The 19,447-nt window shown below is 38.5% G+C and overlaps 2 protein-coding genes across 3 annotated transcripts; one reads left to right on the forward strand and one right to left on the reverse strand.

Annotated features, from left to right (window-relative positions):
• Positions 1-429: 429 nt before the first annotated feature.
• Positions 430-7,223, reverse strand: seh1l (SEH1-like (S. cerevisiae)). Of its 2 annotated transcripts, none has more exons than XM_086219104.1 (9): positions 7,010-7,223; positions 6,535-6,585; positions 6,179-6,325; positions 5,742-5,953; positions 4,867-4,965; positions 4,563-4,703; positions 4,295-4,449; positions 2,855-3,008; positions 430-1,174 (listed from the first exon to the last, which is right to left on the reverse strand). In XM_086219104.1, exons 1-9 carry the CDS (start codon positions 7,118-7,120, stop codon positions 997-999), a joined length of 1,248 nt encoding a protein of 415 aa, XP_086075230.1. In that variant the 5' UTR covers positions 7,121-7,223; the 3' UTR covers positions 430-996. The 2 variants fall into 2 exon arrangements, with proteins under 2 accessions (XP_086075230.1, XP_086075231.1); XM_086219105.1 differs by lacking the exon at positions 430-1,174 and adding an exon at positions 1,190-1,537 and having other exon boundaries at positions 7,010-7,220.
• Positions 7,224-7,743: 520 nt separating this feature from the next.
• ptpn2a (protein tyrosine phosphatase non-receptor type 2a) lies at positions 7,744-17,167 on the forward strand. The gene is made up of 9 exons (XM_086219103.1): positions 7,744-7,972; positions 9,561-9,651; positions 9,749-9,849; positions 10,023-10,121; positions 11,886-12,023; positions 13,394-13,603; positions 13,848-14,009; positions 14,609-14,808; positions 16,520-17,167. The coding sequence occupies exons 1-9, from the start codon at positions 7,916-7,918 to the stop codon at positions 16,710-16,712; spliced, it is 1,251 nt and encodes a 416-aa protein (XP_086075229.1). The 5' UTR covers positions 7,744-7,915; the 3' UTR covers positions 16,713-17,167.
• The last annotated feature ends 2,280 nt before the right edge of the window (positions 17,168-19,447 follow it).

Here is a 19,447-nt window from a genome sequence, read left to right on the forward strand (position 1 = left end):
CCATCCATTTTCTATACTGCTTATCCATTAATGGTGTCATGTGGGTCGGTGGGTGGGGTTTGGCTGGAGCCTATACCAGCTGACATTGGGCGAGAGCCTGGGTACATCCCGGATGGGTCACCAGTCAGTCGCAGGGCATAGAATTATCCCTTCTGTAATATTTGCTTCAATTTTCAGACCTGGAATCCAACTTCTTTTATTAAGTTTGAGCTCACTCATGGCTGAAGGCTGGACTGCACATGCAATGATTGGGAAACTTCCACCAGCACCACAAGCAACACATCTTCTAACCATACTGACTCTGAAACTGCATTTTCCACAAATGACAAGAAAATTTCATTTGAGACACATCAACAACATATTCTTTGGAGAGCTAACAAATCTTTTCTTAGCTACACACTCACAAGATCTAACAATACTTGTCTCTCTCATGCTGATCCATCAGTCTGGTTTCCCAGCAGTGGCGCCCTCATTTCCATCAGAAACAGAAATCAAATTGGATTTGCAAGCAGAAGCTGAAATTATAAGTTAAAACCGAAGAAAATCTTCCTTTAAATAATCTGTACACTATTTCATACTATTGGTGATGCTTATGGTATAGGTTGTTATAGAGTACCTTGGCTTCCTGTAAAGTAATCCAATTGTAACATTTTCTCTGCAGGTGCTGATGGTATTAGAACACACATCATTTGAACATGAGCTTAAAAACAAGAAAACACACACTGATGTGTTTTTATTGCACATTCCTCAAACGTTGCCATTGGAAATTAACATTATTTCTGAGCTATTAAAATATTTTAAAGCCCAATTTATAAATCGTTGATTAAAAAAACATGACCTGGCCATACAACCTTTTTTTTTTTTTATAAAATTAACAAACCTTTTGTTATACACAGGAGAAAAGAACAAAACATAAGGAAATTTTTAATTTTATTTATTCATTTTTTTTAAATTAATGGTTTGTAACATATCCCTCTTTATTTCAACCAAAAAAAACTACTCCCCTTCAACCTCTGATAAAGAAACAAGTGCTCTCGAAGATAGTCTATGGGGTAGAACCTGTTGCTGAGGCTGAATGGGCTCAGAATCACAGTGCTCTATGAGGGAGGAGGGAGGCAGCAAGTGACCATACCCAGTCCCAGCTCTGGGAGGATCCAGAGGCGGGAAGAAATACCTGAAGTAACAGGAGATGGGAGAAGACGAGGACAACAATGGAATACAGAGGAAAAACAGAGGGAAGTACAAAGTGAGAAATCTAAAGAAGAGTGAAGAATGTATGAATGCTCTAAGACGAAAAGAGGGAGCTGAAAATGGCAGCAGTAGGGATAGAGGTTTATTTCTTAAAAGGTGAATGTGCAAAACAAAATGGAACCCTTGAACCAGTATTCAGCTTGTTTTGTGTCGCACATACTGCATAACAACACAAGGGAAAAAATGCGTGCTGCAGAGGAGACATTAGTAATATGCAGGATGCTGGTATATCTTTGGAGAGGTTGGCTGCCGCAGGGGAGGGGCAAAGGAAGTTCTCTTTCCAATCCTGCATGCAACAAGCAGTACAATACCACATTATTGCTGAAAAAAAAAACATGTCATATTCACCTTTTTCAATGTAAAGAAAACCATGTAGACAAAATTTAGAAATTATCAGAACAATTAAGTTTTATAGCAAAGTTAACTGAATAGTGCACACACTGTCATAGAGAACACAGATTATATAACTTAGGTTAGACGTGAGTTGTCTAAGTTTAAAACAGAGGTATTAATTATTAATGTCAAAGCCTCAGAGGTTACTAAATTGAATGTAAATACAGCCACATGCCAAGAAAAAACTGGTATTGGGTCAGATGTTTAATTATATGTGGAGTGGAGTCTTACAGTTTTAAATCTTCTCATTTACAAATCAAGTTTTAAAATGTGTGTGTGACTTTTGCTGACCAGTAGCAACTGTTACTGCAGCTGTGAATGCTAAATCATAGTGTAACGGTTGCAAAAGTAAAAAGGTTCACACAAAAATCTCTTAACAAAGAAATTTCAATCTCAACATTAGCAATCAGACAGAGATTGGGGCAATAGGGCCACAACTGAATCGACATAAAAAGTTCCAACATCTGAATTTTTTTTTAAACTAAGAAAGTGTGATGTTATTTCAGAAGTTTCATACCACTGTTATATTGTGTCATCAAGTACGAGATAGGCTGTATTCATATCCACACTTTGTGTTTCCATCATTTTCTGGTGTTAAAGATGGTTAATAAAGCTCTTTCAAGCTGTCATCCTCAGCAAAGAGTTTGGCAAAACTTGCTCAAGGATACGTTCAAATTGAATGGTGAAATGATTCAAGATGTTGTCAAAATAAGTCAAAGGCTCAGAACTTTGTGACCACTTCTATTTTAAAATGAGAATGAAATCAGATATACAGTGCAATAGTAAAGCTAACAATATTCAAAAGCTACGTTGACCAGTGACAAAATACTTTATATACCAAAGAATTCTACTGTTTACAATAATAGCCACATATCAAATTGAAACAAAAAGGTTTATTTCACTTCATATGACAAGAAAATAGTCATATTGACATTGCAAATTGGAAACATGAAACTCTTACAACATGTTTTAAGTACAAATAAAGAGCACATCACTTGTTATAAAAATCACTGAAACACATCTTGCTCCATAACCTGTATGTTAGAAAGCCAGAAGCCAAGCTCTTTGCATGAACGCAGCAAGGGGAGTGATTTGTCTCCAGGAATGTGTCACTGAGCGGCTGCAGTACCAGGCAGTGTGAGGCACGGTGAGTGGTCAGTTCAGACTGGTTGGGCAGGGTGAGTGGCGTCAGACACACTGCACCACCTACCTTCCGGCAGACATTCCATTCAGGGCATTCTGGGAGGTCTGAGCAGAAGAGCCCACCACGGTGCTCATAGCTGTGGGCTGACCCGATGAACCAACTAAGGGACTGCCATCTCCCTTGAGGATGCCTGTGCACTTCCAGTTGTCCATGTAGTTTGCTGTGGGGAGATGCACGGGTAAGGATTAGCCTTGCATATAAAATGATAAACAAGTACATCAGTCATCTTCCACCAACCTAACAAAAGTAAGTGGCTGCTGAGGTTCTGTCCATCATTCTCTACATATAGAAGAGACATCCCACCTTAAATGTCTATTAATCATTACACTTCAATTAGAGCTTTGATATGAACTAAATAAATAAATGAGGAAATGAAAAGGTGTGTTTGGCTCTTTAAGAAAGTAAACAGAGAAAGTTCTCCCAACAGCCCAATTCTTAATATACACTTAACAGTAGTATACAGAATCCTGCAGGAATCTACATGTGTCTGAAAATACTGGAGCATGTTGATATTCAACATGTTTTAAATACAAAAGTCAGTAAAACTCCAAACAATGCTAAAAATGCAGCCACAAGGGAACACATTTAATGTGATAGAACATGACACTACATTCACTGGACAACCAAAACTAGATCAATCCAAAGCAATCCAGTACTGTGCATCCATTGCTGGGGCTGGGGAAAAAAACAGCCATTTTATTTATCCCATGAATTTGTGCTTACTAGCAACCAAACTATTTGTCATGGGCAACATTAAAGAAAAAAAAACGCAAACTACATCCAGTCACATTAAAATCCATCCACCCACCAAAGTCAAAGTCAATATGTCAATAAATCAGAACTAAGAGTGACTTTCTTTGGAAATGTACCAACTAAGAACAGGGAAATCAGAGAGTGAGACACAAAAAAAATCCACTTGTAACTAATTTTACCTGTACTGCAGATAAGGGGGAACGTTAATTAGGGCCTGAGCCTGAAGGCTGTTATAATTTTTTTCATATCAAAGGAGCAAAGTAAACTGTGGAAAATGTGAAATGTGTTGTTGGTCTGTGTCAATGTCACTATAATTATTTTTAGACCATTTTCACTGTCTATATTTTTGAGAACTGTGCAGGTTTCAATCTGACTTAACTCTCATTATAAGGAATTATAGAAGGAGACTGAGAATAACCTGGCTGGAAGTTGATAAGTTATTTGTCAGCCATCACTGATGGATCATGACATCAAATCTGTCAGGTGTCTTAAAGAAATTCCATCTCCAAACTTCATTCAAAATCTGGCTAATACCAATAGGTGAGCCAATACTTGTTAGGTGCATAAATTCAATGAGCTTTTGTCAAATATTTCAACAGACTAAAAGACAGACAAAAACACAGAGATTTGTTACTAAGTGCACATTTAACATACAAAGAAGAAATAAGGAGGAGCTAAAAAACTGTCATTCACCTTTCCAAAGGCGCACACAGCCATCATCCCCAGAGGAAGCCAGGAGGGTGCTGGTGATGTTCCAGCTGACACGCCACACTTGGGAGTTATGGTTGTCAAACTGAGCAACAATCTGCACCTCAAACTTAGTGGGTCCTGTAGAGGTGCTCTCTTTTCTAGATGGAAGATGGATTTTTTTTTTTTTAGAAACATGTCCCCATTTACTTTGCTGTATTATACATTCTCCACATGAAAAAGAAATTAAGCAAAGAAAAATGGCACCGGTCACCTCATAGGAACAAGTTTGAAGATTCTGACATCTTTTGTTGCTATGGCGAGGATATGGAAAGATCTTCCCAAGTTTGGGGCAAATGCAATGTCATGCACTGCATCTGTGATGGTCATCAAAGTCTCTGCTTTAGCATATTTCCTTTTCAACATTGGCAAAAACACAAATATACACAATTACTTTGGTTTTTGCCACATACATAATTATGTTTAAAATAAAAAAGATCTATAAATATATTTATAAAAGCAAGTATAAAAGCAACATTTATTGAAGTGGCATACACAACACTTTAGTAGAAACCTACCTTGTGTTTTCATTGTACTCATAGATCTGGACTTTCCCACCATATGTAACATTGCTGTCATCACTCCCGACTGCAAACATTGGTGGATGAGCGCGTGAGCTGGTAGATATGAAAAAGGCTCAACATTAAATTCACATGACACCACTGGAGGTCAAAGATCAAAGAGCTGCTAAAACCTTACATTTGAAAGCATCAAATATGAAATTATAGTGTGCCTTTAGCTAAACAAAAGAAGTTATAACATTTTTGATGGAATTCTTTTTTACTCAAAAGAACTGACTAAATATCTCATCTAAATTTTTAAGGCCGACTTAAAATTTACATTTTCTTGTTAATTAGGCAATGTCTTCTTACTTCAGTCTGCAAAATCTACTCTCGCAGCATGGTGGTGTAGTGGTTAGCGCTGTCACTTCACAGCAAGAAGGTTCCGGGTTTGAGCCCCGGCTCGGGCACAGAGTCTTTCTGTGTGGAGTTTTTATGTTCTCCCTGTGCCTGCGTGGGTTCTCTCCGAGTACTCTGGCTTCCTTACACGGTCAAAAGATATGCAAATGGGGACTAGGCGAATTGGATACTCAAAAATTGACCATAGGTGTGGCTGTGAGTGTGAATGATTGTCTGTCTATATGCGTTCGCCCTGTGATGGACTGGTGACCCTGGAACCCCGCCTCATGCCCGAAGGCTACTGGGATAGGCCCTTACCGATACTAAACACATGCTCTACATTCACAAACACATTGTGACAGACAGGCCCGGCTGCTCAGGTGATAAATAATCTATTTGTGGCATGAAACATAAACTGAATCATACCTTTTAAAAGGCAATTTCATAATGTAAATTGTTTGAATCTTTGAGCTTTAGAAAAGCCCTGGACTAACCTGGAGGGATTCCAAGAGATGCAGCTGCAGCTGAGCTTGCAGGATATTTCATGCTGCAAGGACCACTGACTCAAGTTCATTACGTCAGGAGCCTCATAGATCCTCACCACTCCATCCGCAGAACAGGTGGTCAACATCAGGCCCATGTGTTTGGGGGCAAACTTCACATCAGTCACTGAAGTTCTACTATCCACTAGTGTAGTTCTTTTTATCTAAAAATGAAAAATGTGAAATACTTGGTTCAGATCTTAAGTCATACAGATGACTACAGCAATGTCCAGACAGCAGTGGGCAAGTATGCCATTTGATTCATGTTTATTCAACAAATAAGACAAGTATGTGATAATGCAAAATGTATCTGAATGATGTAAAAGCTACTGTACTGAAATGCCAGATGTCTGTCCAACTACTTTAGAAGAAGCAAGAGTTGTACTTACCCAATGGCTCAGTCCTCTCTGTTTATCATTTGATTCTCCTACTATCTCCTCCCAAACAGCCGCTGTCCTGTCAAAGGAACATGAAGCTAGAACCTGGCCAAATTCCGGATGAGCCCAGGTAACTCTCCACACGGATCCACTGTGCGTCTGAAGTGAGAGATCAAATCTATATACTCGAGAACTAGACATCTGCTTTTCAATTGTATCAGTAAATGAGGCCATGAGACTCACAGAGTACAAATTAACCAGAAAGGAAATTATGATAATTAAGTATACTGCCATATAAGACATTTATATTAAAGATGCTAAAAAAAAGATCTGTAGAATAAATAATTAGGCAACTGCATGTGATTTACCTTCCAGCTGGCTGTGCAGAGCCATTCTCCATTGTCACTCTTGTCCCAAACCTGAGAAAAATAACAACAAAATTATAAGTATTGCAGCAACTGCTGTCAATATATCCCCATATAGTTCAATAATCTGTACAAACATTGTAACGCACTTGCTACGTTGAGTGTGACATACATTAGTATCAAGCGTTCTGAAAACTCTACAAAGTTCAAAGTTTACGTGTGCCACAAAAAAGCTCTGCTACCCCCCCCCCCCCCACACACACACACACACACGGGTTAAACAGCAAGCACGGTTAAAAAGGTGACCCTGTTTAACAAAGCCGGAACCGAAAGAGCATTTGGGGTTGTTGTTTCAGATAATGAACGAAAGTCCGTAAATTCAAGTATTTCAACTGGTGCTGGAAAAATGGATAACAGTTAACAAGTAAGCTAACGCGGCTAATACGGGCAATAGCAAATTGATATTTCGTTCATATACCTTAACACTTTGGTCACTGGAGCACGTCGCCATTCTCCGTCCGTGAAAATCGTACGACACATCATGAATTAAATCTTTATGATCTGCTGCGATACTACGAGCAACAAACATGTTTACAGTTACGATACGGCAGTGACACTAGTTCCACAGACTAGCTAGCGGGCCGATCATGGCGCATGCGTGTATGTATTACTGCTTGGCGGTCATCGCTGTGTGTGCGTATGAAGCAATGATTGTGGACATCGATGTTCACCACGGAGGGGCGCGTTCACACAAATTTTAAGTCAGTGTATAACGTTGGAAATATATTCAACGTTTACAGGAAACATGCTAGATCGAACTGTTAAAATATGTTTTAACAGGTATTTGTCAAATTGTAGCGAGTTATTTGGCCGTATCTTGATGCTGGTTTCGGCCACCCAGGTTGCCAGAGTTGGTAGAAAACCGCATACTGTTTTTAACTAACAGTTATTTACAACATTTTAGGTCGGTGGTCTGCGGTCAGACATGTATCCAAATAAATTAATAAATGAAACATTTACTATGGACATTTTAATATCGTGCAATGAAATTTATACATGCATATTTAATAAATTGTTTTTATATAACTAAACAGGCTATTAAAAGCAAAGATGTAAAGTACATTTACGCGCAAAAGTTCATACTAATATGGAATACTAGCCGATAAGTGAGTGTGTTTAATTTTTTTTAGCTGAAATACATACAGAACTGGCAACCACACTCGGTAAGCGTGCAGTATTGCACAGAAGCAGCAAGCTCCCCGCAGGGATACCCACGGTTACACAAGGCAGTAGATGGCTGACAGAAAGGACTAACTTGAGAGAACAGCGCAGCTAACAGTCTTTGATCATACTGGAAGTATCTCGGGACACTACTGAGAATACAATGGAGCAAGAATTTGAAGACATTGATTCGTCCGGGAGATGGCAAAACATTTACAACGTAAGTCGAAACCAGGGCCTCCCGTGTTTCTATGACGATCATTTGCTAACTTACTCAGCTAGCTTATTTGATAGCTAGCCCACCTGGGTATATTTTGTTACTTTTAGTCATCTGTGAGATTGATTGAGATAAGTTATCACACGGTGAAATGATTTTTTTTTAATTACGTACATTAGCGATGAATGAGAAGTCGGCAACGCGCTTTAATATCGTAATTCTCCGACTTCCGTAGCTAGAAAACGTGCAAATGCCCAGTGCTCACAGTTCAGCTCGGTTAAAAAATGCTGGCTGATGCTAACCAGCAGACCCTAGTGTTACTTTCTTAGAACTCCGCATCATCAGGACTTCCATGGAAAAGCACGTGTTTGCACCATGTACCATGCTGCCTTCACATTCACATTCTGTTCCCGGTTTAACTTTGGTTACGATGTTAGTGTACATATAGCCTGTTACCTGCAATGTTAGCTGATATAGGTACGGGGAGATGTTTAGTGGTTAACCCTCGTCCTGTGGTGAAATGTAAGAGAATGGGCACGATCCAAATAAGTCGGTTTAAATAAATATAAAATTGCGTCTGTATTTTTTTAAGATTGCACAGCGCTGCAGTTCTTATTAGGTATTTTTTGTCGATCCACATTTATTTAAATCTTAAATGGTATTTCGCAGACTATTTCCATGATTGATTGTACAGTATTATGGACAACTAATTAAATTAGAGCTACTCTTAAATTCTGAGTATAATGTATGTCCTCCCTTTCACTCGTTTACTGTACCGTTGGAAACCACATTATGGAGCTATATGTTGAAGCCAATAATTTCGTTCGTTATTTTTTTTGTTAAGTTATTGTTGTAAAAACAGTAAAATAACTTAATCTGTAACTGCACCGGATTTACACAGGACTAAATAATATATTCCTTTGACAGTTATTTTTTTAATAAGAATGTGTCATAACACATGGGGCATGATATAATCATTGCAACACAATACACAAAATATTATGATACTTATTATATTATTTTACATGATTGACTAAATTTAAGAACAGATGTGAAAACAACTTGCTGTGCGTACATGGGTAGTAATATGTACATAACATGATATTGATAACTGGACAGACAGATTGTGTCATAACTACTTAATTCCGAATTTCCATTCCAATGTATTATTAACTGTTAATTTTTTTAATGTAAAATTATACAGTAGTACACTGTTACAAAAGTGAATTCATTTGAAAATGCAGTAGCTGCCATAACATATATGGGTCACAATATATGACTATGGGCTGAAATATTGATATAGCATTGAAAAAAAAAAACAATATGTTGTTGTATGGACTTACTGTACAGCCTAAAGATGACTGTGATGACATCACTTAACAAACAAAGACATCCCAACAAGTTTTGTTGAAGTGACTAAATACATAGAGTAAAATATAGGTTATATTACAGCTTGACAATCTCTTTGTGACACTTGTAATGACAGTATCAGGCATTAAGTAGACACCATAAATATGCACCAGTTTGTGGCACAATGTGTCTTCCATAAACTTAAAGTGATGCTAATGTTCTATCTTTACTCTCCGAACAGGAAATACGTAACCAAGCATGTGAATACCCTTATAAAGTGGCAAAACTCCCAGTGAATCGGAATTTGAACCGCTACAGAGATGTTAGTCCATGTGAGTCTTTACAAATGATGTAAATAAAAATGTATATTATTGCCAGTGATGATTTTTATAATTGATAAATCCTTTGTTGTTGTCCTTTCTGTTTTAGATGATCACAGTCGGGTAAAACTTGAAAATTCTGAAAATGACTACATCAATGCAAGTTTAGTCATGGTGGAAGAAGCCCAAAGAGCTTACATTCTTTCTCAGGTGAAGTTTTATTCAAGAAACGTCAATGCCTGTTACATATATACAGTTCAGATTTAAATTGAATAAATTGGCAGGCTGTCTCCAGAGGAATGTACTTTATAATATTTTACTTTAATATGTCATGGGCTTTTTATGTACTGTGATTTGTGCTTTGCCCTGATTTGCATCCACAGGGGCCTCTAAGGAATACCTGTGGTCATTTCTGGCTGATGATTTGGGAACAGTGTTCCAAAGCTGTGATAATGCTCAACCGAGTGATTGAAAAGGGATCTGTGAGTACATTTAATCACTTGCTGATCTTTTTTGCATTGCATGTTCTTTTGTCTGTTTTTAAAAGTTATGTGTGATGCGTTACAAGTTGTCGTGTCTTGACATAACGCTAGAAAGCGCTTTGCATAAATGCATTGTGTTGCTTTGACTCAGTGCTCCCATCTTATAGGTTAACTAGTGTTAATTCTTTACATGTAAAGAAACACTTTGACATTTTGTTCGATACATTGTAGACTGGAAACAAGGAACATCAGCTTTCCTGACTGACACAATAATGTCAGCAGATATTGGTCATCATACTGATGATTAACATTGGGTTTTACTCAAGCTTCTCCTTATTGTTTGCTCGTCATCCGTTGTTTGTGATCAAAAAAAGGGGGAAATCTATGATTTTTTTTCTCTAACATTTTAAAAAGGGATGAAAACATTAGCCAAAACATACAGGTGCTACAAATTTGTAAGCTCTTTCCTAACAGGATTGACATGAAGCAATTATAAAGCATTACTTTTCAAATTCACATTGTTCATATGATTTTCAGTGGGTACAAATATAAATGTCATCATAAACTTGTTTTTTTTTTTTTTACTAATAATGTAATATCAACGTCAGTAAATATTAGCTATTGGCATAATCAGTGGTAAAAATATCAACATATTGAATGTCTGCAAGAAGATCCATCAACCAGTCTCTTTAGATCCCACTAATACCCTTTTCACACTGAAAAACGCGTGTTAACGTGGGTTTTTGGACCTGCGTTTGCTCGGCATTAGGGCACATTCCAGCTTCCAGAAGACCCAGGTCTGAACTCCCGCTGTGAGGGCTGCGTGCCTGTGTTTTTCTCTCTCGTAACATCATCGCGCTGACAACATCATTTTACATATACGTGCGCCAGAACACTGAGAGGTAAACAAACACAAAGTAGACGTCGCCGAGTCAAACATTAGCATTGTCGTTGCGTGCATTGCAATGTTGTCTCTTTTGCAAAGCATACAAACTAGGCGCAGATTGGGAAATGTCTGAGTGCTAATGCAGCGAAGGAGGATGGAGTTTTTGGTTCGTCTGGAAGGGAGCCGAAGAAGCTACAGGCGAAGCCTGACAGGCAGCACAGTGACAAAATCAGGATGCAACAGTAAGGTCGCGTGAAACCTGAGACGACGCGGGTTGCCTTTTTCATGCTGCAGGCGATCCGAGCCAAGCCGCTAAACACCTGGGTCGCTTGGCGAGTTGGTCGACGCGGGTCGAAATGCCGAGTCGACCCTTTCAGAGTGCCGAAAAACCCGTGTTGACCAGCGTTTTTGGTGCAGTGTGAAAGGGGCTTAAGTAAGACGTGTTTTTGTTGTTATTGTTTCTTTTTAATTAAACTGATAGAAAAGCAATTGTGCAAAAACTACACATTGCAGTTGTATAGGGGTCATGTGCTAGTTTATTAATGTGACCCAACAGAATTTATTAGATATTAGTCATGCTCACAAATCAGCATTTATTTGAATTATTGTTGAGTGCTGGAAATTTTGACAAGAACTTTAAAAACCGTAGTAATATAATGACCCTGAGGGTAAGTAATATGTCTATAAATGACATGTCTCTTCATTTGGTAGAGGCGTGTCTTGGTGGTTTTTATCTGAATTCATGGAATCTTTGAGAAATGGTATATGTACACACCCATTAATGAAACCAAGCCTAGGTGCAGCTTACTTCCTGTATGTATGCTTTTATTAAAAAGTCCATCATCTCAGCCTGAGTTAATTCATTTCTATTTTTACAGGAAAAGTGTGCGCAGTACTGGCCAACCACAGAGGAACTACAGATGTCTTTCACAGATACAGGGTTTGTTGTTAGGCTCCTTTCAGAAGAGGACCAATCCTATTACACAACCCGAGTGCTAGAACTGCAAAACACAAAGGTGAGTCAAACTGTCAGTCAGGCATTTTAAATTTCATCCAAGTGGTGCAAATTGGGATATTACATTTTTGAGATGTGTTTTGTTAAATTAGACAATTTTCGTAGTTTTCTGTCACTGTAAATATTTAATTAGTTGTTCTTTCTGGTTCTTGATCAGCTTTTCTTTAATTTAAACACAAGGAAAGCTACAGGTACTGATTATTTCTTAGGCTCTTCTCAGTATTATTATCAAATAGTTGGAAAATCCAGACGCTGACATGACTGTATGAAAATGTTGTGTCAGGCTTCCCCCCAATTTTTAGCAGTATCAGTTGATGTGTATTAGTCAGCTAGTTCTGATTTGTTATGGAGACCCAGGAAAAAACTTGTATCACACCATGAGATCGAAGCGAAGTAAAATCTGGTCAACTGGACGTAAGTTTATCTTGAAGACGTTTCACCTCTCATCCGAGAGGCTTCTTCAGTTCTAGTGAAGAGTGTGGAAACTCCCGCTTATAAACCTATGTGGGAGTGGTCAGTGCTATTGTGGTGGAAACGACCCTCCCGAGACTCACCTGGCCTCCCCAAACGACAGTCGTTGTGCGGTGTCAGGGAGTTTCATGGGTGGTCGTTGGGGAGTTTCACCGACCACTCAGATGCTAATGGGCTGTGCTGGCAGCAGCCGTTCCAAATGGGTCTTTCAGCTGAGCTCTTTGGGGAAGCTTTGAAATGACTTGGTTGTAAATAGGTGAAAGGAAATGTCGCAGTCCACCTCCTCTGTTCAAAGATGGTTTCTCTATCCTGACGTGGATGGCTTGTATCACACCAAGTGTCTATTGTGTGTGAAACACTAAGAATCGTTACAAGTTTTGCTGGTGTCACTGGGGGGTCACAACTTGTTGTGCTGGTGTTGACGTTTGTTATAAATTGTTAGATTGAAAGGTATCAACATTTATTCCCCTTACTGTTTCTTCTGACACAGTAAGAATCTTCAGGCTTTTGTGTGAACAGGTGGCTCTCTTTGACTGTGCTTGTAAAACGGATGTTTAAAAGCGTATCATTTAGGAGTAGTATCTCGTTGCTAAGAATACATGGACTTAAATGTACCAGTATTAAACCAAGTAAGCTAATAATCAAATTAAGAAATGAAGTAGTCCGATTTTAATTGCATTATTGAAGGGCACTGTAGACAAGTATACACTTGAATCACACAATGAAGTCTTAATGAATTCAGCATTCTACAGTAAAAGCAGTCGAACTGCTTGACAACTCCTATTCAAACTTCCAGTGTGTGCCCCCAAAATTACAATTGTGTTTTGTGCAATTAGTCGGGCAGAACCTTGTGTCTACAATCCCACAGTCCTGCATAACATCATACATTTTCTGTTGTAGACAGGGGAGTCAAGGGAGATTTCCCACTTTCACTACACCACTTGGCCCGATTTTGGCGTTCCAGAATCTCCTGCCTCCTTCCTCAACTTCCTCTTCAAGGTTCAGGAGTCTGGCTCACTTGGCCCAGGGCATGGGCCTGTAGTGGTGCACTGCAGCGCTGGGATTGGGCGCTCAGGGACCTTTGCCTTGGTGGACACCTGCCTGATCTTGGTGAGAAGAGGGTCGGGAATGTCACAAAGAGTTAAAACTTTACCTGAGAGTTTTAAGTTTTGGGTAATATAAATGAGATGCTCATTCTGTGGCATGTTAGTGTTAGAAGTAGTACTGAATGGAGAGGATTTCTGTTTGACAGTTGCATTCATAAATAACACAAAGACGTAATGCCAAAAAAATCTCAACTGTAGTCCCTCAAACTGTATTCTAAACAAGCAACTACAAAAACCTGTTCTTACAGATGCGCAAGAGGAAGGACCCGTCATCAGTGGACATACAGAAGGTGCTACTGGATATGAGAGAATACCGCATGGGCCTGATCCAGACAGCTGACCAGCTCCGCTTCTCCTACATGGCCATCATCGAGGGAGCTAGGCTCATTCTGTCAGACAGTCCAGCTCAGGTAGCTGTTAGAGCCTGAGGCTTCAGCCTGTGTTGCAAAAGATTGCAGGCTCAGAGTAACTAGGGCAGCAAAGCAAACTAATGGAATTTTAGAAAAAAATACATCACTGGCAATAATTCACCTTTTCCCAATATTCTGTGAGCAATTGTGTTCTGATTTAATGCAGGATTGCTCTGTAGATTAATGCTTTTGCTCAAGAGTAACTTTGAAACTAGCACTGCTTGGGAAATATTTTTACTGCCCTGGTGTTTTCAAGTGCTTTTAACTGGCTTTTACTAAAATGGGTTTATCAGTAACTCAGTGAGTTATGGGTTGTGTGGGGAAAAAAATTAAAACTGCCGAGAGGTCCTTTTTACCCTTTGTAGAAACTACTGCATAATGCTGTTTGCAGTACACCTGGTTGTGTAGCAATTTTTACCCAGCATTTGATAAGAAGGTAGTCATAGCATGAACTAGGAGGTAAGATATGAACATAAAAAAATGACTTATGTCCCACAAGTTATTGCAATGCTTAAGGACTTGAGTGAGGAGTAACAGGTGGATGGGGGGGGTCTCAATATTGATCAAAGTTTGACAGAAAAATTCTTTCTTTGATGCAGATCTATCAGAGAGTGATTTCCAGAGAGTGCTTTGAGCCGGATCTGCCCCCTCCACCACCTCCACCCAGACCTAATCTTAATCACAGTAGGCCCAATGGTCAGCCAGGTCCCTGCCTGGAGCCACAGTCTGAATTGGTAGAACCCCAGCCAGTGGAGGACCCTGTCAGCAGAGACCATCGTGAAGCAGAGAACACTGGACGGTAAGAAATACAGTTCAGGATGACCTGAGAGCAATTTTGAAGGTACATTGTAGAAGATGGTTTTAAATGAACTTATGTTTCTGCCAGGTCATTTTTGGAATTTGTATCATGTTTAAAAATGAGACTACATTTCTGGGTCCAAGCCTGAATTGCTCTTGTCATGCCTATTTCCACCTACTTTTTTCCCCCACAAAAATCATGAAAATTGAAAAACAAACCTTTTTTTTCTCAAATTCCTCCCGGATGGAAAGTAATCTTGCATGGAGGATCTGTGGATGCTCATGACAAAAATTCATCAAGAGTTTTGATACCACAAAACTACAGAAGATCTTAAGGAAGTACTTCCGTCGGATTCACTCCAAACAGGAAATTGTACAGTATCGTGGTAACAAATTGTCCTGTAATCACAAAACTTTGGATTCTTAAGTTCCACTTTTAACATTGCAGGTCATCACAGGTACATTTAAAATCTTACATCTTCATATTTGCTGATGTGGGCGGGATCTGTAATTTTGTCCACACCCATGTCTTCCCTTTTAAATTTTTTGTAAAAAATGCAAACAGTTACCATAAGAATTTTGATATCATTAAAACTGCAAAAGTCATTTAAAAAAGGATGTTTTCCTATACATAGCAGTAGAAATGGAAAGTGTTGTATAGCTTAGTTCAGTGGTTCTTCATCTTTTTTAATCAACTATGGACTTCAAAAAAATTGAACACTCCAAGTTCCACCATTATGACCAAAGTTGAAAAAACAAAAAAACTAGTGTAGGAACTATTCAGATATAGTAGAGATGGACAACATATGTTCTCAGAGGGCCACACTGGCTTGGATAAAGCCAGTGACGGGCTGCACATCAGACAATCAGAAGTAAATATGAAACACAGAGGACAAGCTTTCCTCCATCACCATATTTGTAATCTGTGATTCCCTCCTGCCAGAATACCTATTGAGCTACTGAAGTAGCACATTTTTTGAATTGTGGACCTGATCTACTTAAGCGCATTGCATTTTCTCAGAAAAAAATCCGCAGTTTATCTTTTGGTCCTGGGTGTTTGGTAAATTAATTATTGTGAATTACAATCAGTTTAATTCATTTTCATTCAAAAGTATTAACTGTTAGATAGCATTCTATGTTTTGGACTCATTTCATTTTACAAAAAATATTTCTTGGATTCCTCTACATACCATTGAAAAGGGACCACTGTACCACAGTTTGAGAATCACTGTCTTAGGTAAAATTGATCCAATTAACATAGAAGTTCCATTTTAATTAGAATTAATATTTGTACAAATGACCCACTAAATATCTGTGGCAAATTCACTACAAATGGGTAATTTGGTAGTTCTGTTGCATAAAATCGTGCAAAATGAAAAACTTCACTTATTGGAACTCCTCTGAGGCTGCTTGACCATTCTGAACAAATTTTGCACACATAACATCCAAACACTGGTGATTAAAAATCATTAAAAAAAACAGGAACAGGGAGAACATGCAAACTCCACACAGAAAGATCCCGTGCCCGAGCCGCGACTCGAACCCGGAACCTTCTTGCTGTGAGGTGACAATGCTGACCACTGCACCGCCGTGCCACCAAGTTCATTTGTATAATTGTTTAATTCTTGGCAGAGCAGTGACATGACACATTAAACAGGATGGAATTTCCTTCCTTTGTTACTCACTATTTTCACCTCTCATCATCATTTCAGTGTTGTCCGAAAGCGACACCGTGAGGACAAGATTGAAATCCTGTCACAGAGGATCCAGCAGATGAAACAGAGACTGAGTGACTCAGAGAGGAAAAGAGAAAAGTGGCTATACTGGCGACCCATTCTTCTTAATGTTGGCGCTGGGACAGCCTTGGCTGTTGGTCTGCTAATGTGCTGGATGTATTCCCAGTGAAACACATCGCCACTTATAAATGACTCTATATTTGCACCAGTACCTGAGATGAGGTATGTCTCTAAGTAGATTTAGATGGTAATATTTGCATAACTGTGGGTATTTATTTCTTGAGGTCAAATTGCAGGAGCACTAGATCAAATGAGCGAGTATATTTTTCATATAATATCTTAACATATCTTGTAACATCTCAGGATCTCGTTGCCAGCACGGTGATTCAATTTTCTTTCCTTCTTGTCACTGTTGATGAATGTACTGTATCATAGCAAATCCCTTTGTAAGGTGCAGTACCAAAAATACTCTGATAGATTTTTTTTTTCTTTATTTGTAATGGTCACGTGTGTGTGTGTGTGTGTGTGTGTGTGTGTGTGTGTATCTGTTTGTGAGTATGCACACACGTGTGTCATCTGTTGACGTTTAAGATTTTGCATTTCAAAATGACTTGTTTTGACTTACCATCCTACCACAGATATGTAGGATGATGAGATCTATGGAAGGGTTTTTCTTTTCTGTAATGAAATTTTAATTTCATGTATGCATTTACAGTTTTCCAAAGCACCACATGTTCTTCCATTCACATTTAGCAGGGCATCCCCAAAATGGGCAGATACAGTATATTTTTATGTGAAGGGACACTTCATGGAGAGCTGCCTTGTTGATGTTTTTTTCCATCCTATGAGCGTATTTTTAGGTTTCAGTTTTTACATGGATTCTTCAAATGGTGTGTATTTACCCACTGGATGGGTTTCTTTTTTTGTATTTTCAGGTTATCCCACTGTTGCTCTTGAGGAAACCAAAGTAAACCTGTCCGTTTTAGGAAAGGATACAGCCAGACAAGCTGTTTATTGATGAATCCTTGTAGTCTATTAGGTAGAATGTATTATTTTATTTGGTTCAATAATAAAACTGACACCTGCATTACTAAAATGATTCTAATCATAGCACTTTAGTGTTGCAAGTAACTTCGAAATTTGAACCCAAGCCACATTGGTATTCAGTTGACTGGGACCAACCTGAAGCTATAATAGAGCAATTGTCACAAGTTGGAGCAGTGTACCGTGGATTTTAAATCCTAGGTGAGTGACCGCAAAACAAGTGTGTTCCTGTTTGCTCTTAAGAGGTGGTTTTTAATGTGCCTTGAAGTGAGTTACATGAAAGAACTGCACGCTCCAGTGTTTCCTTACATGGTCAGTACAGGAAAAAGGTTTGTGTGCTGTTTTATTTCCCATAGAACCTAAATAAAATGTTTTCACTGTACTGAGCAGCTACTAGTAAGTGGAGGAGTGATATATGATAGATTGTGTCTTTAGCACGACTCACCCTTGACATGAAATGCCGTGTTGTAGACTGGCTAGTTACCACTGTCAACCATGGCTTTTACTCCGTTTTCCTTTTATCCTTCAAAAATGTGTTAAACCATGACATTCCATTCATTCTTATTTTCCAGATGTCATTGCTGGAGCTTGGTACACTGCCAAGCTGCAGTGAGGATATGACGGATGGTGTTCTGAAAAAAACAAAACATGATGTAATTCTTAAATAAAAAAATTCACCTTTCTACTAAACCCATATCTGGCTGGTGTCTTTCTTTACACTGTCTGGGGAAGTGCTCTTCTATTGCTGCACTGTGGTCATAATTTTATTCTGAGCAGGGGCTAAATTAATGCAGGCAGACGGAGGGCCTCTCCCTATGGATTCCAGAATTATTCAGTATTTCAAGAGAAGGCCTTGCTCATACTCATTGCTTGTGCAATTTAATTTTATATTGTCTGTGAGATAGAAGAATTGGTGTGCTGGCAGAAAGAATAATTGTATGCTGCTCTCCATGAAATGAATAATGAAGATTTCACTTTTCTAGAAGTTATTAAACTGAAAGGTCATATAAGCTCTTGCAAGGGTGCAAAAAAAAAAAAAGGTTGGATTCGTAAATAAAACAAGCGATGAATCTGTTCTTCAATTTTTTATAGTAAGAACAAGTACGTTAATATGTATGGAAAAAACTTTGCATATGAGGGGCACAGACACCACAAGTGATCAATTTCCTTCTTTCATTAGCGTGTCACACTGATGTATAAACTTTGATAAAGACAAAATAAAATTGAAAAATGTCCCCAAAATTTTGTGTTTGCCTACATGTTTTTATTGACTACTCAGTAGTAAAAACAACAACAAAAAGAAAAACACAAAACATAAAAACCTAACTACTTTTTTAAAAAGTGTAAAAAAAAAAAAAATTCTCATGAGAATGGATTGGTTACTGAGTTTCCCCTAAGTGCTGTGTCTTCGAGTTCCCATGACCTGGACGACTGAGTCTTCACTGACAGTTTGCAGTTTTTTGTTATATCATGTTGAACACCAAAATTTCATAAAATTATTTAGTAATTCATACACTGTTAAAATAATTGACTGATTGACTGACTCTTCTAGTCCATAGAGATGAGTTAACTTGCCTCGTCACTCACGTCAATTAATTTCCACATAAAGCGAAATCCAACTAATAATAACCCTGGAAAAATAGTGTAGGTTAACGAACTACTTTCCCCCAGAAGAACTACATATGGGTCCTGTAGTTTTTGTCGTAGATCGTGACGACAAAGTGGAACCAAATTAATCCCTGACTAAATTGGCAAATATTACGGAAAATAATACTAAAATATCATGTTGTTGGGTTTTAAAATTTGCTCGATAGTATTTCACTCTACTTTTACGTTTCCATTTTAAGGTAAAAGATGTTG

This window comes from Aulostomus chinensis, chromosome 11, assembly GCF_037954235.1.
Source record: "Aulostomus chinensis isolate RoL2024-O1b breed Wild chromosome 11, RoL_Achi_v1.0, whole genome shotgun sequence".
Lineage (NCBI taxonomy): Eukaryota > Metazoa > Chordata > Actinopteri > Syngnathiformes > Aulostomidae > Aulostomus > Aulostomus chinensis.

Coding starts and splice junctions, on each gene's coding strand:
- seh1l (XM_086219104.1), bottom strand. CDS start 7,120: ATGTTTGTTGCTCGTAGTATCGCAGCAGATCATAAAGATTTAATTCAT. Junction 3,009..4,294: donor CTGTGTGCGCCTTTGGAAAG/GTGAATGACAGT, acceptor ATCTCCCCACAG/CAAACTACATGGACAACTGG. Junction 1,175..2,854: donor AATGGAATGTCTGCCGGAAG/GTAGGTGGTGCA, acceptor CTGTTACTTCAG/GTATTTCTTCCCGCCTCTGG.
- ptpn2a (XM_086219103.1), top strand. CDS start 7,916: ATGGAGCAAGAATTTGAAGACATTGATTCGTCCGGGAGATGGCAAAAC. Junction 10,122..11,885: donor GAGTGATTGAAAAGGGATCT/GTGAGTACATTT, acceptor CTATTTTTACAG/GAAAAGTGTGCGCAGTACTG. Junction 12,024..13,393: donor TAGAACTGCAAAACACAAAG/GTGAGTCAAACT, acceptor TTTCTGTTGTAG/ACAGGGGAGTCAAGGGAGAT.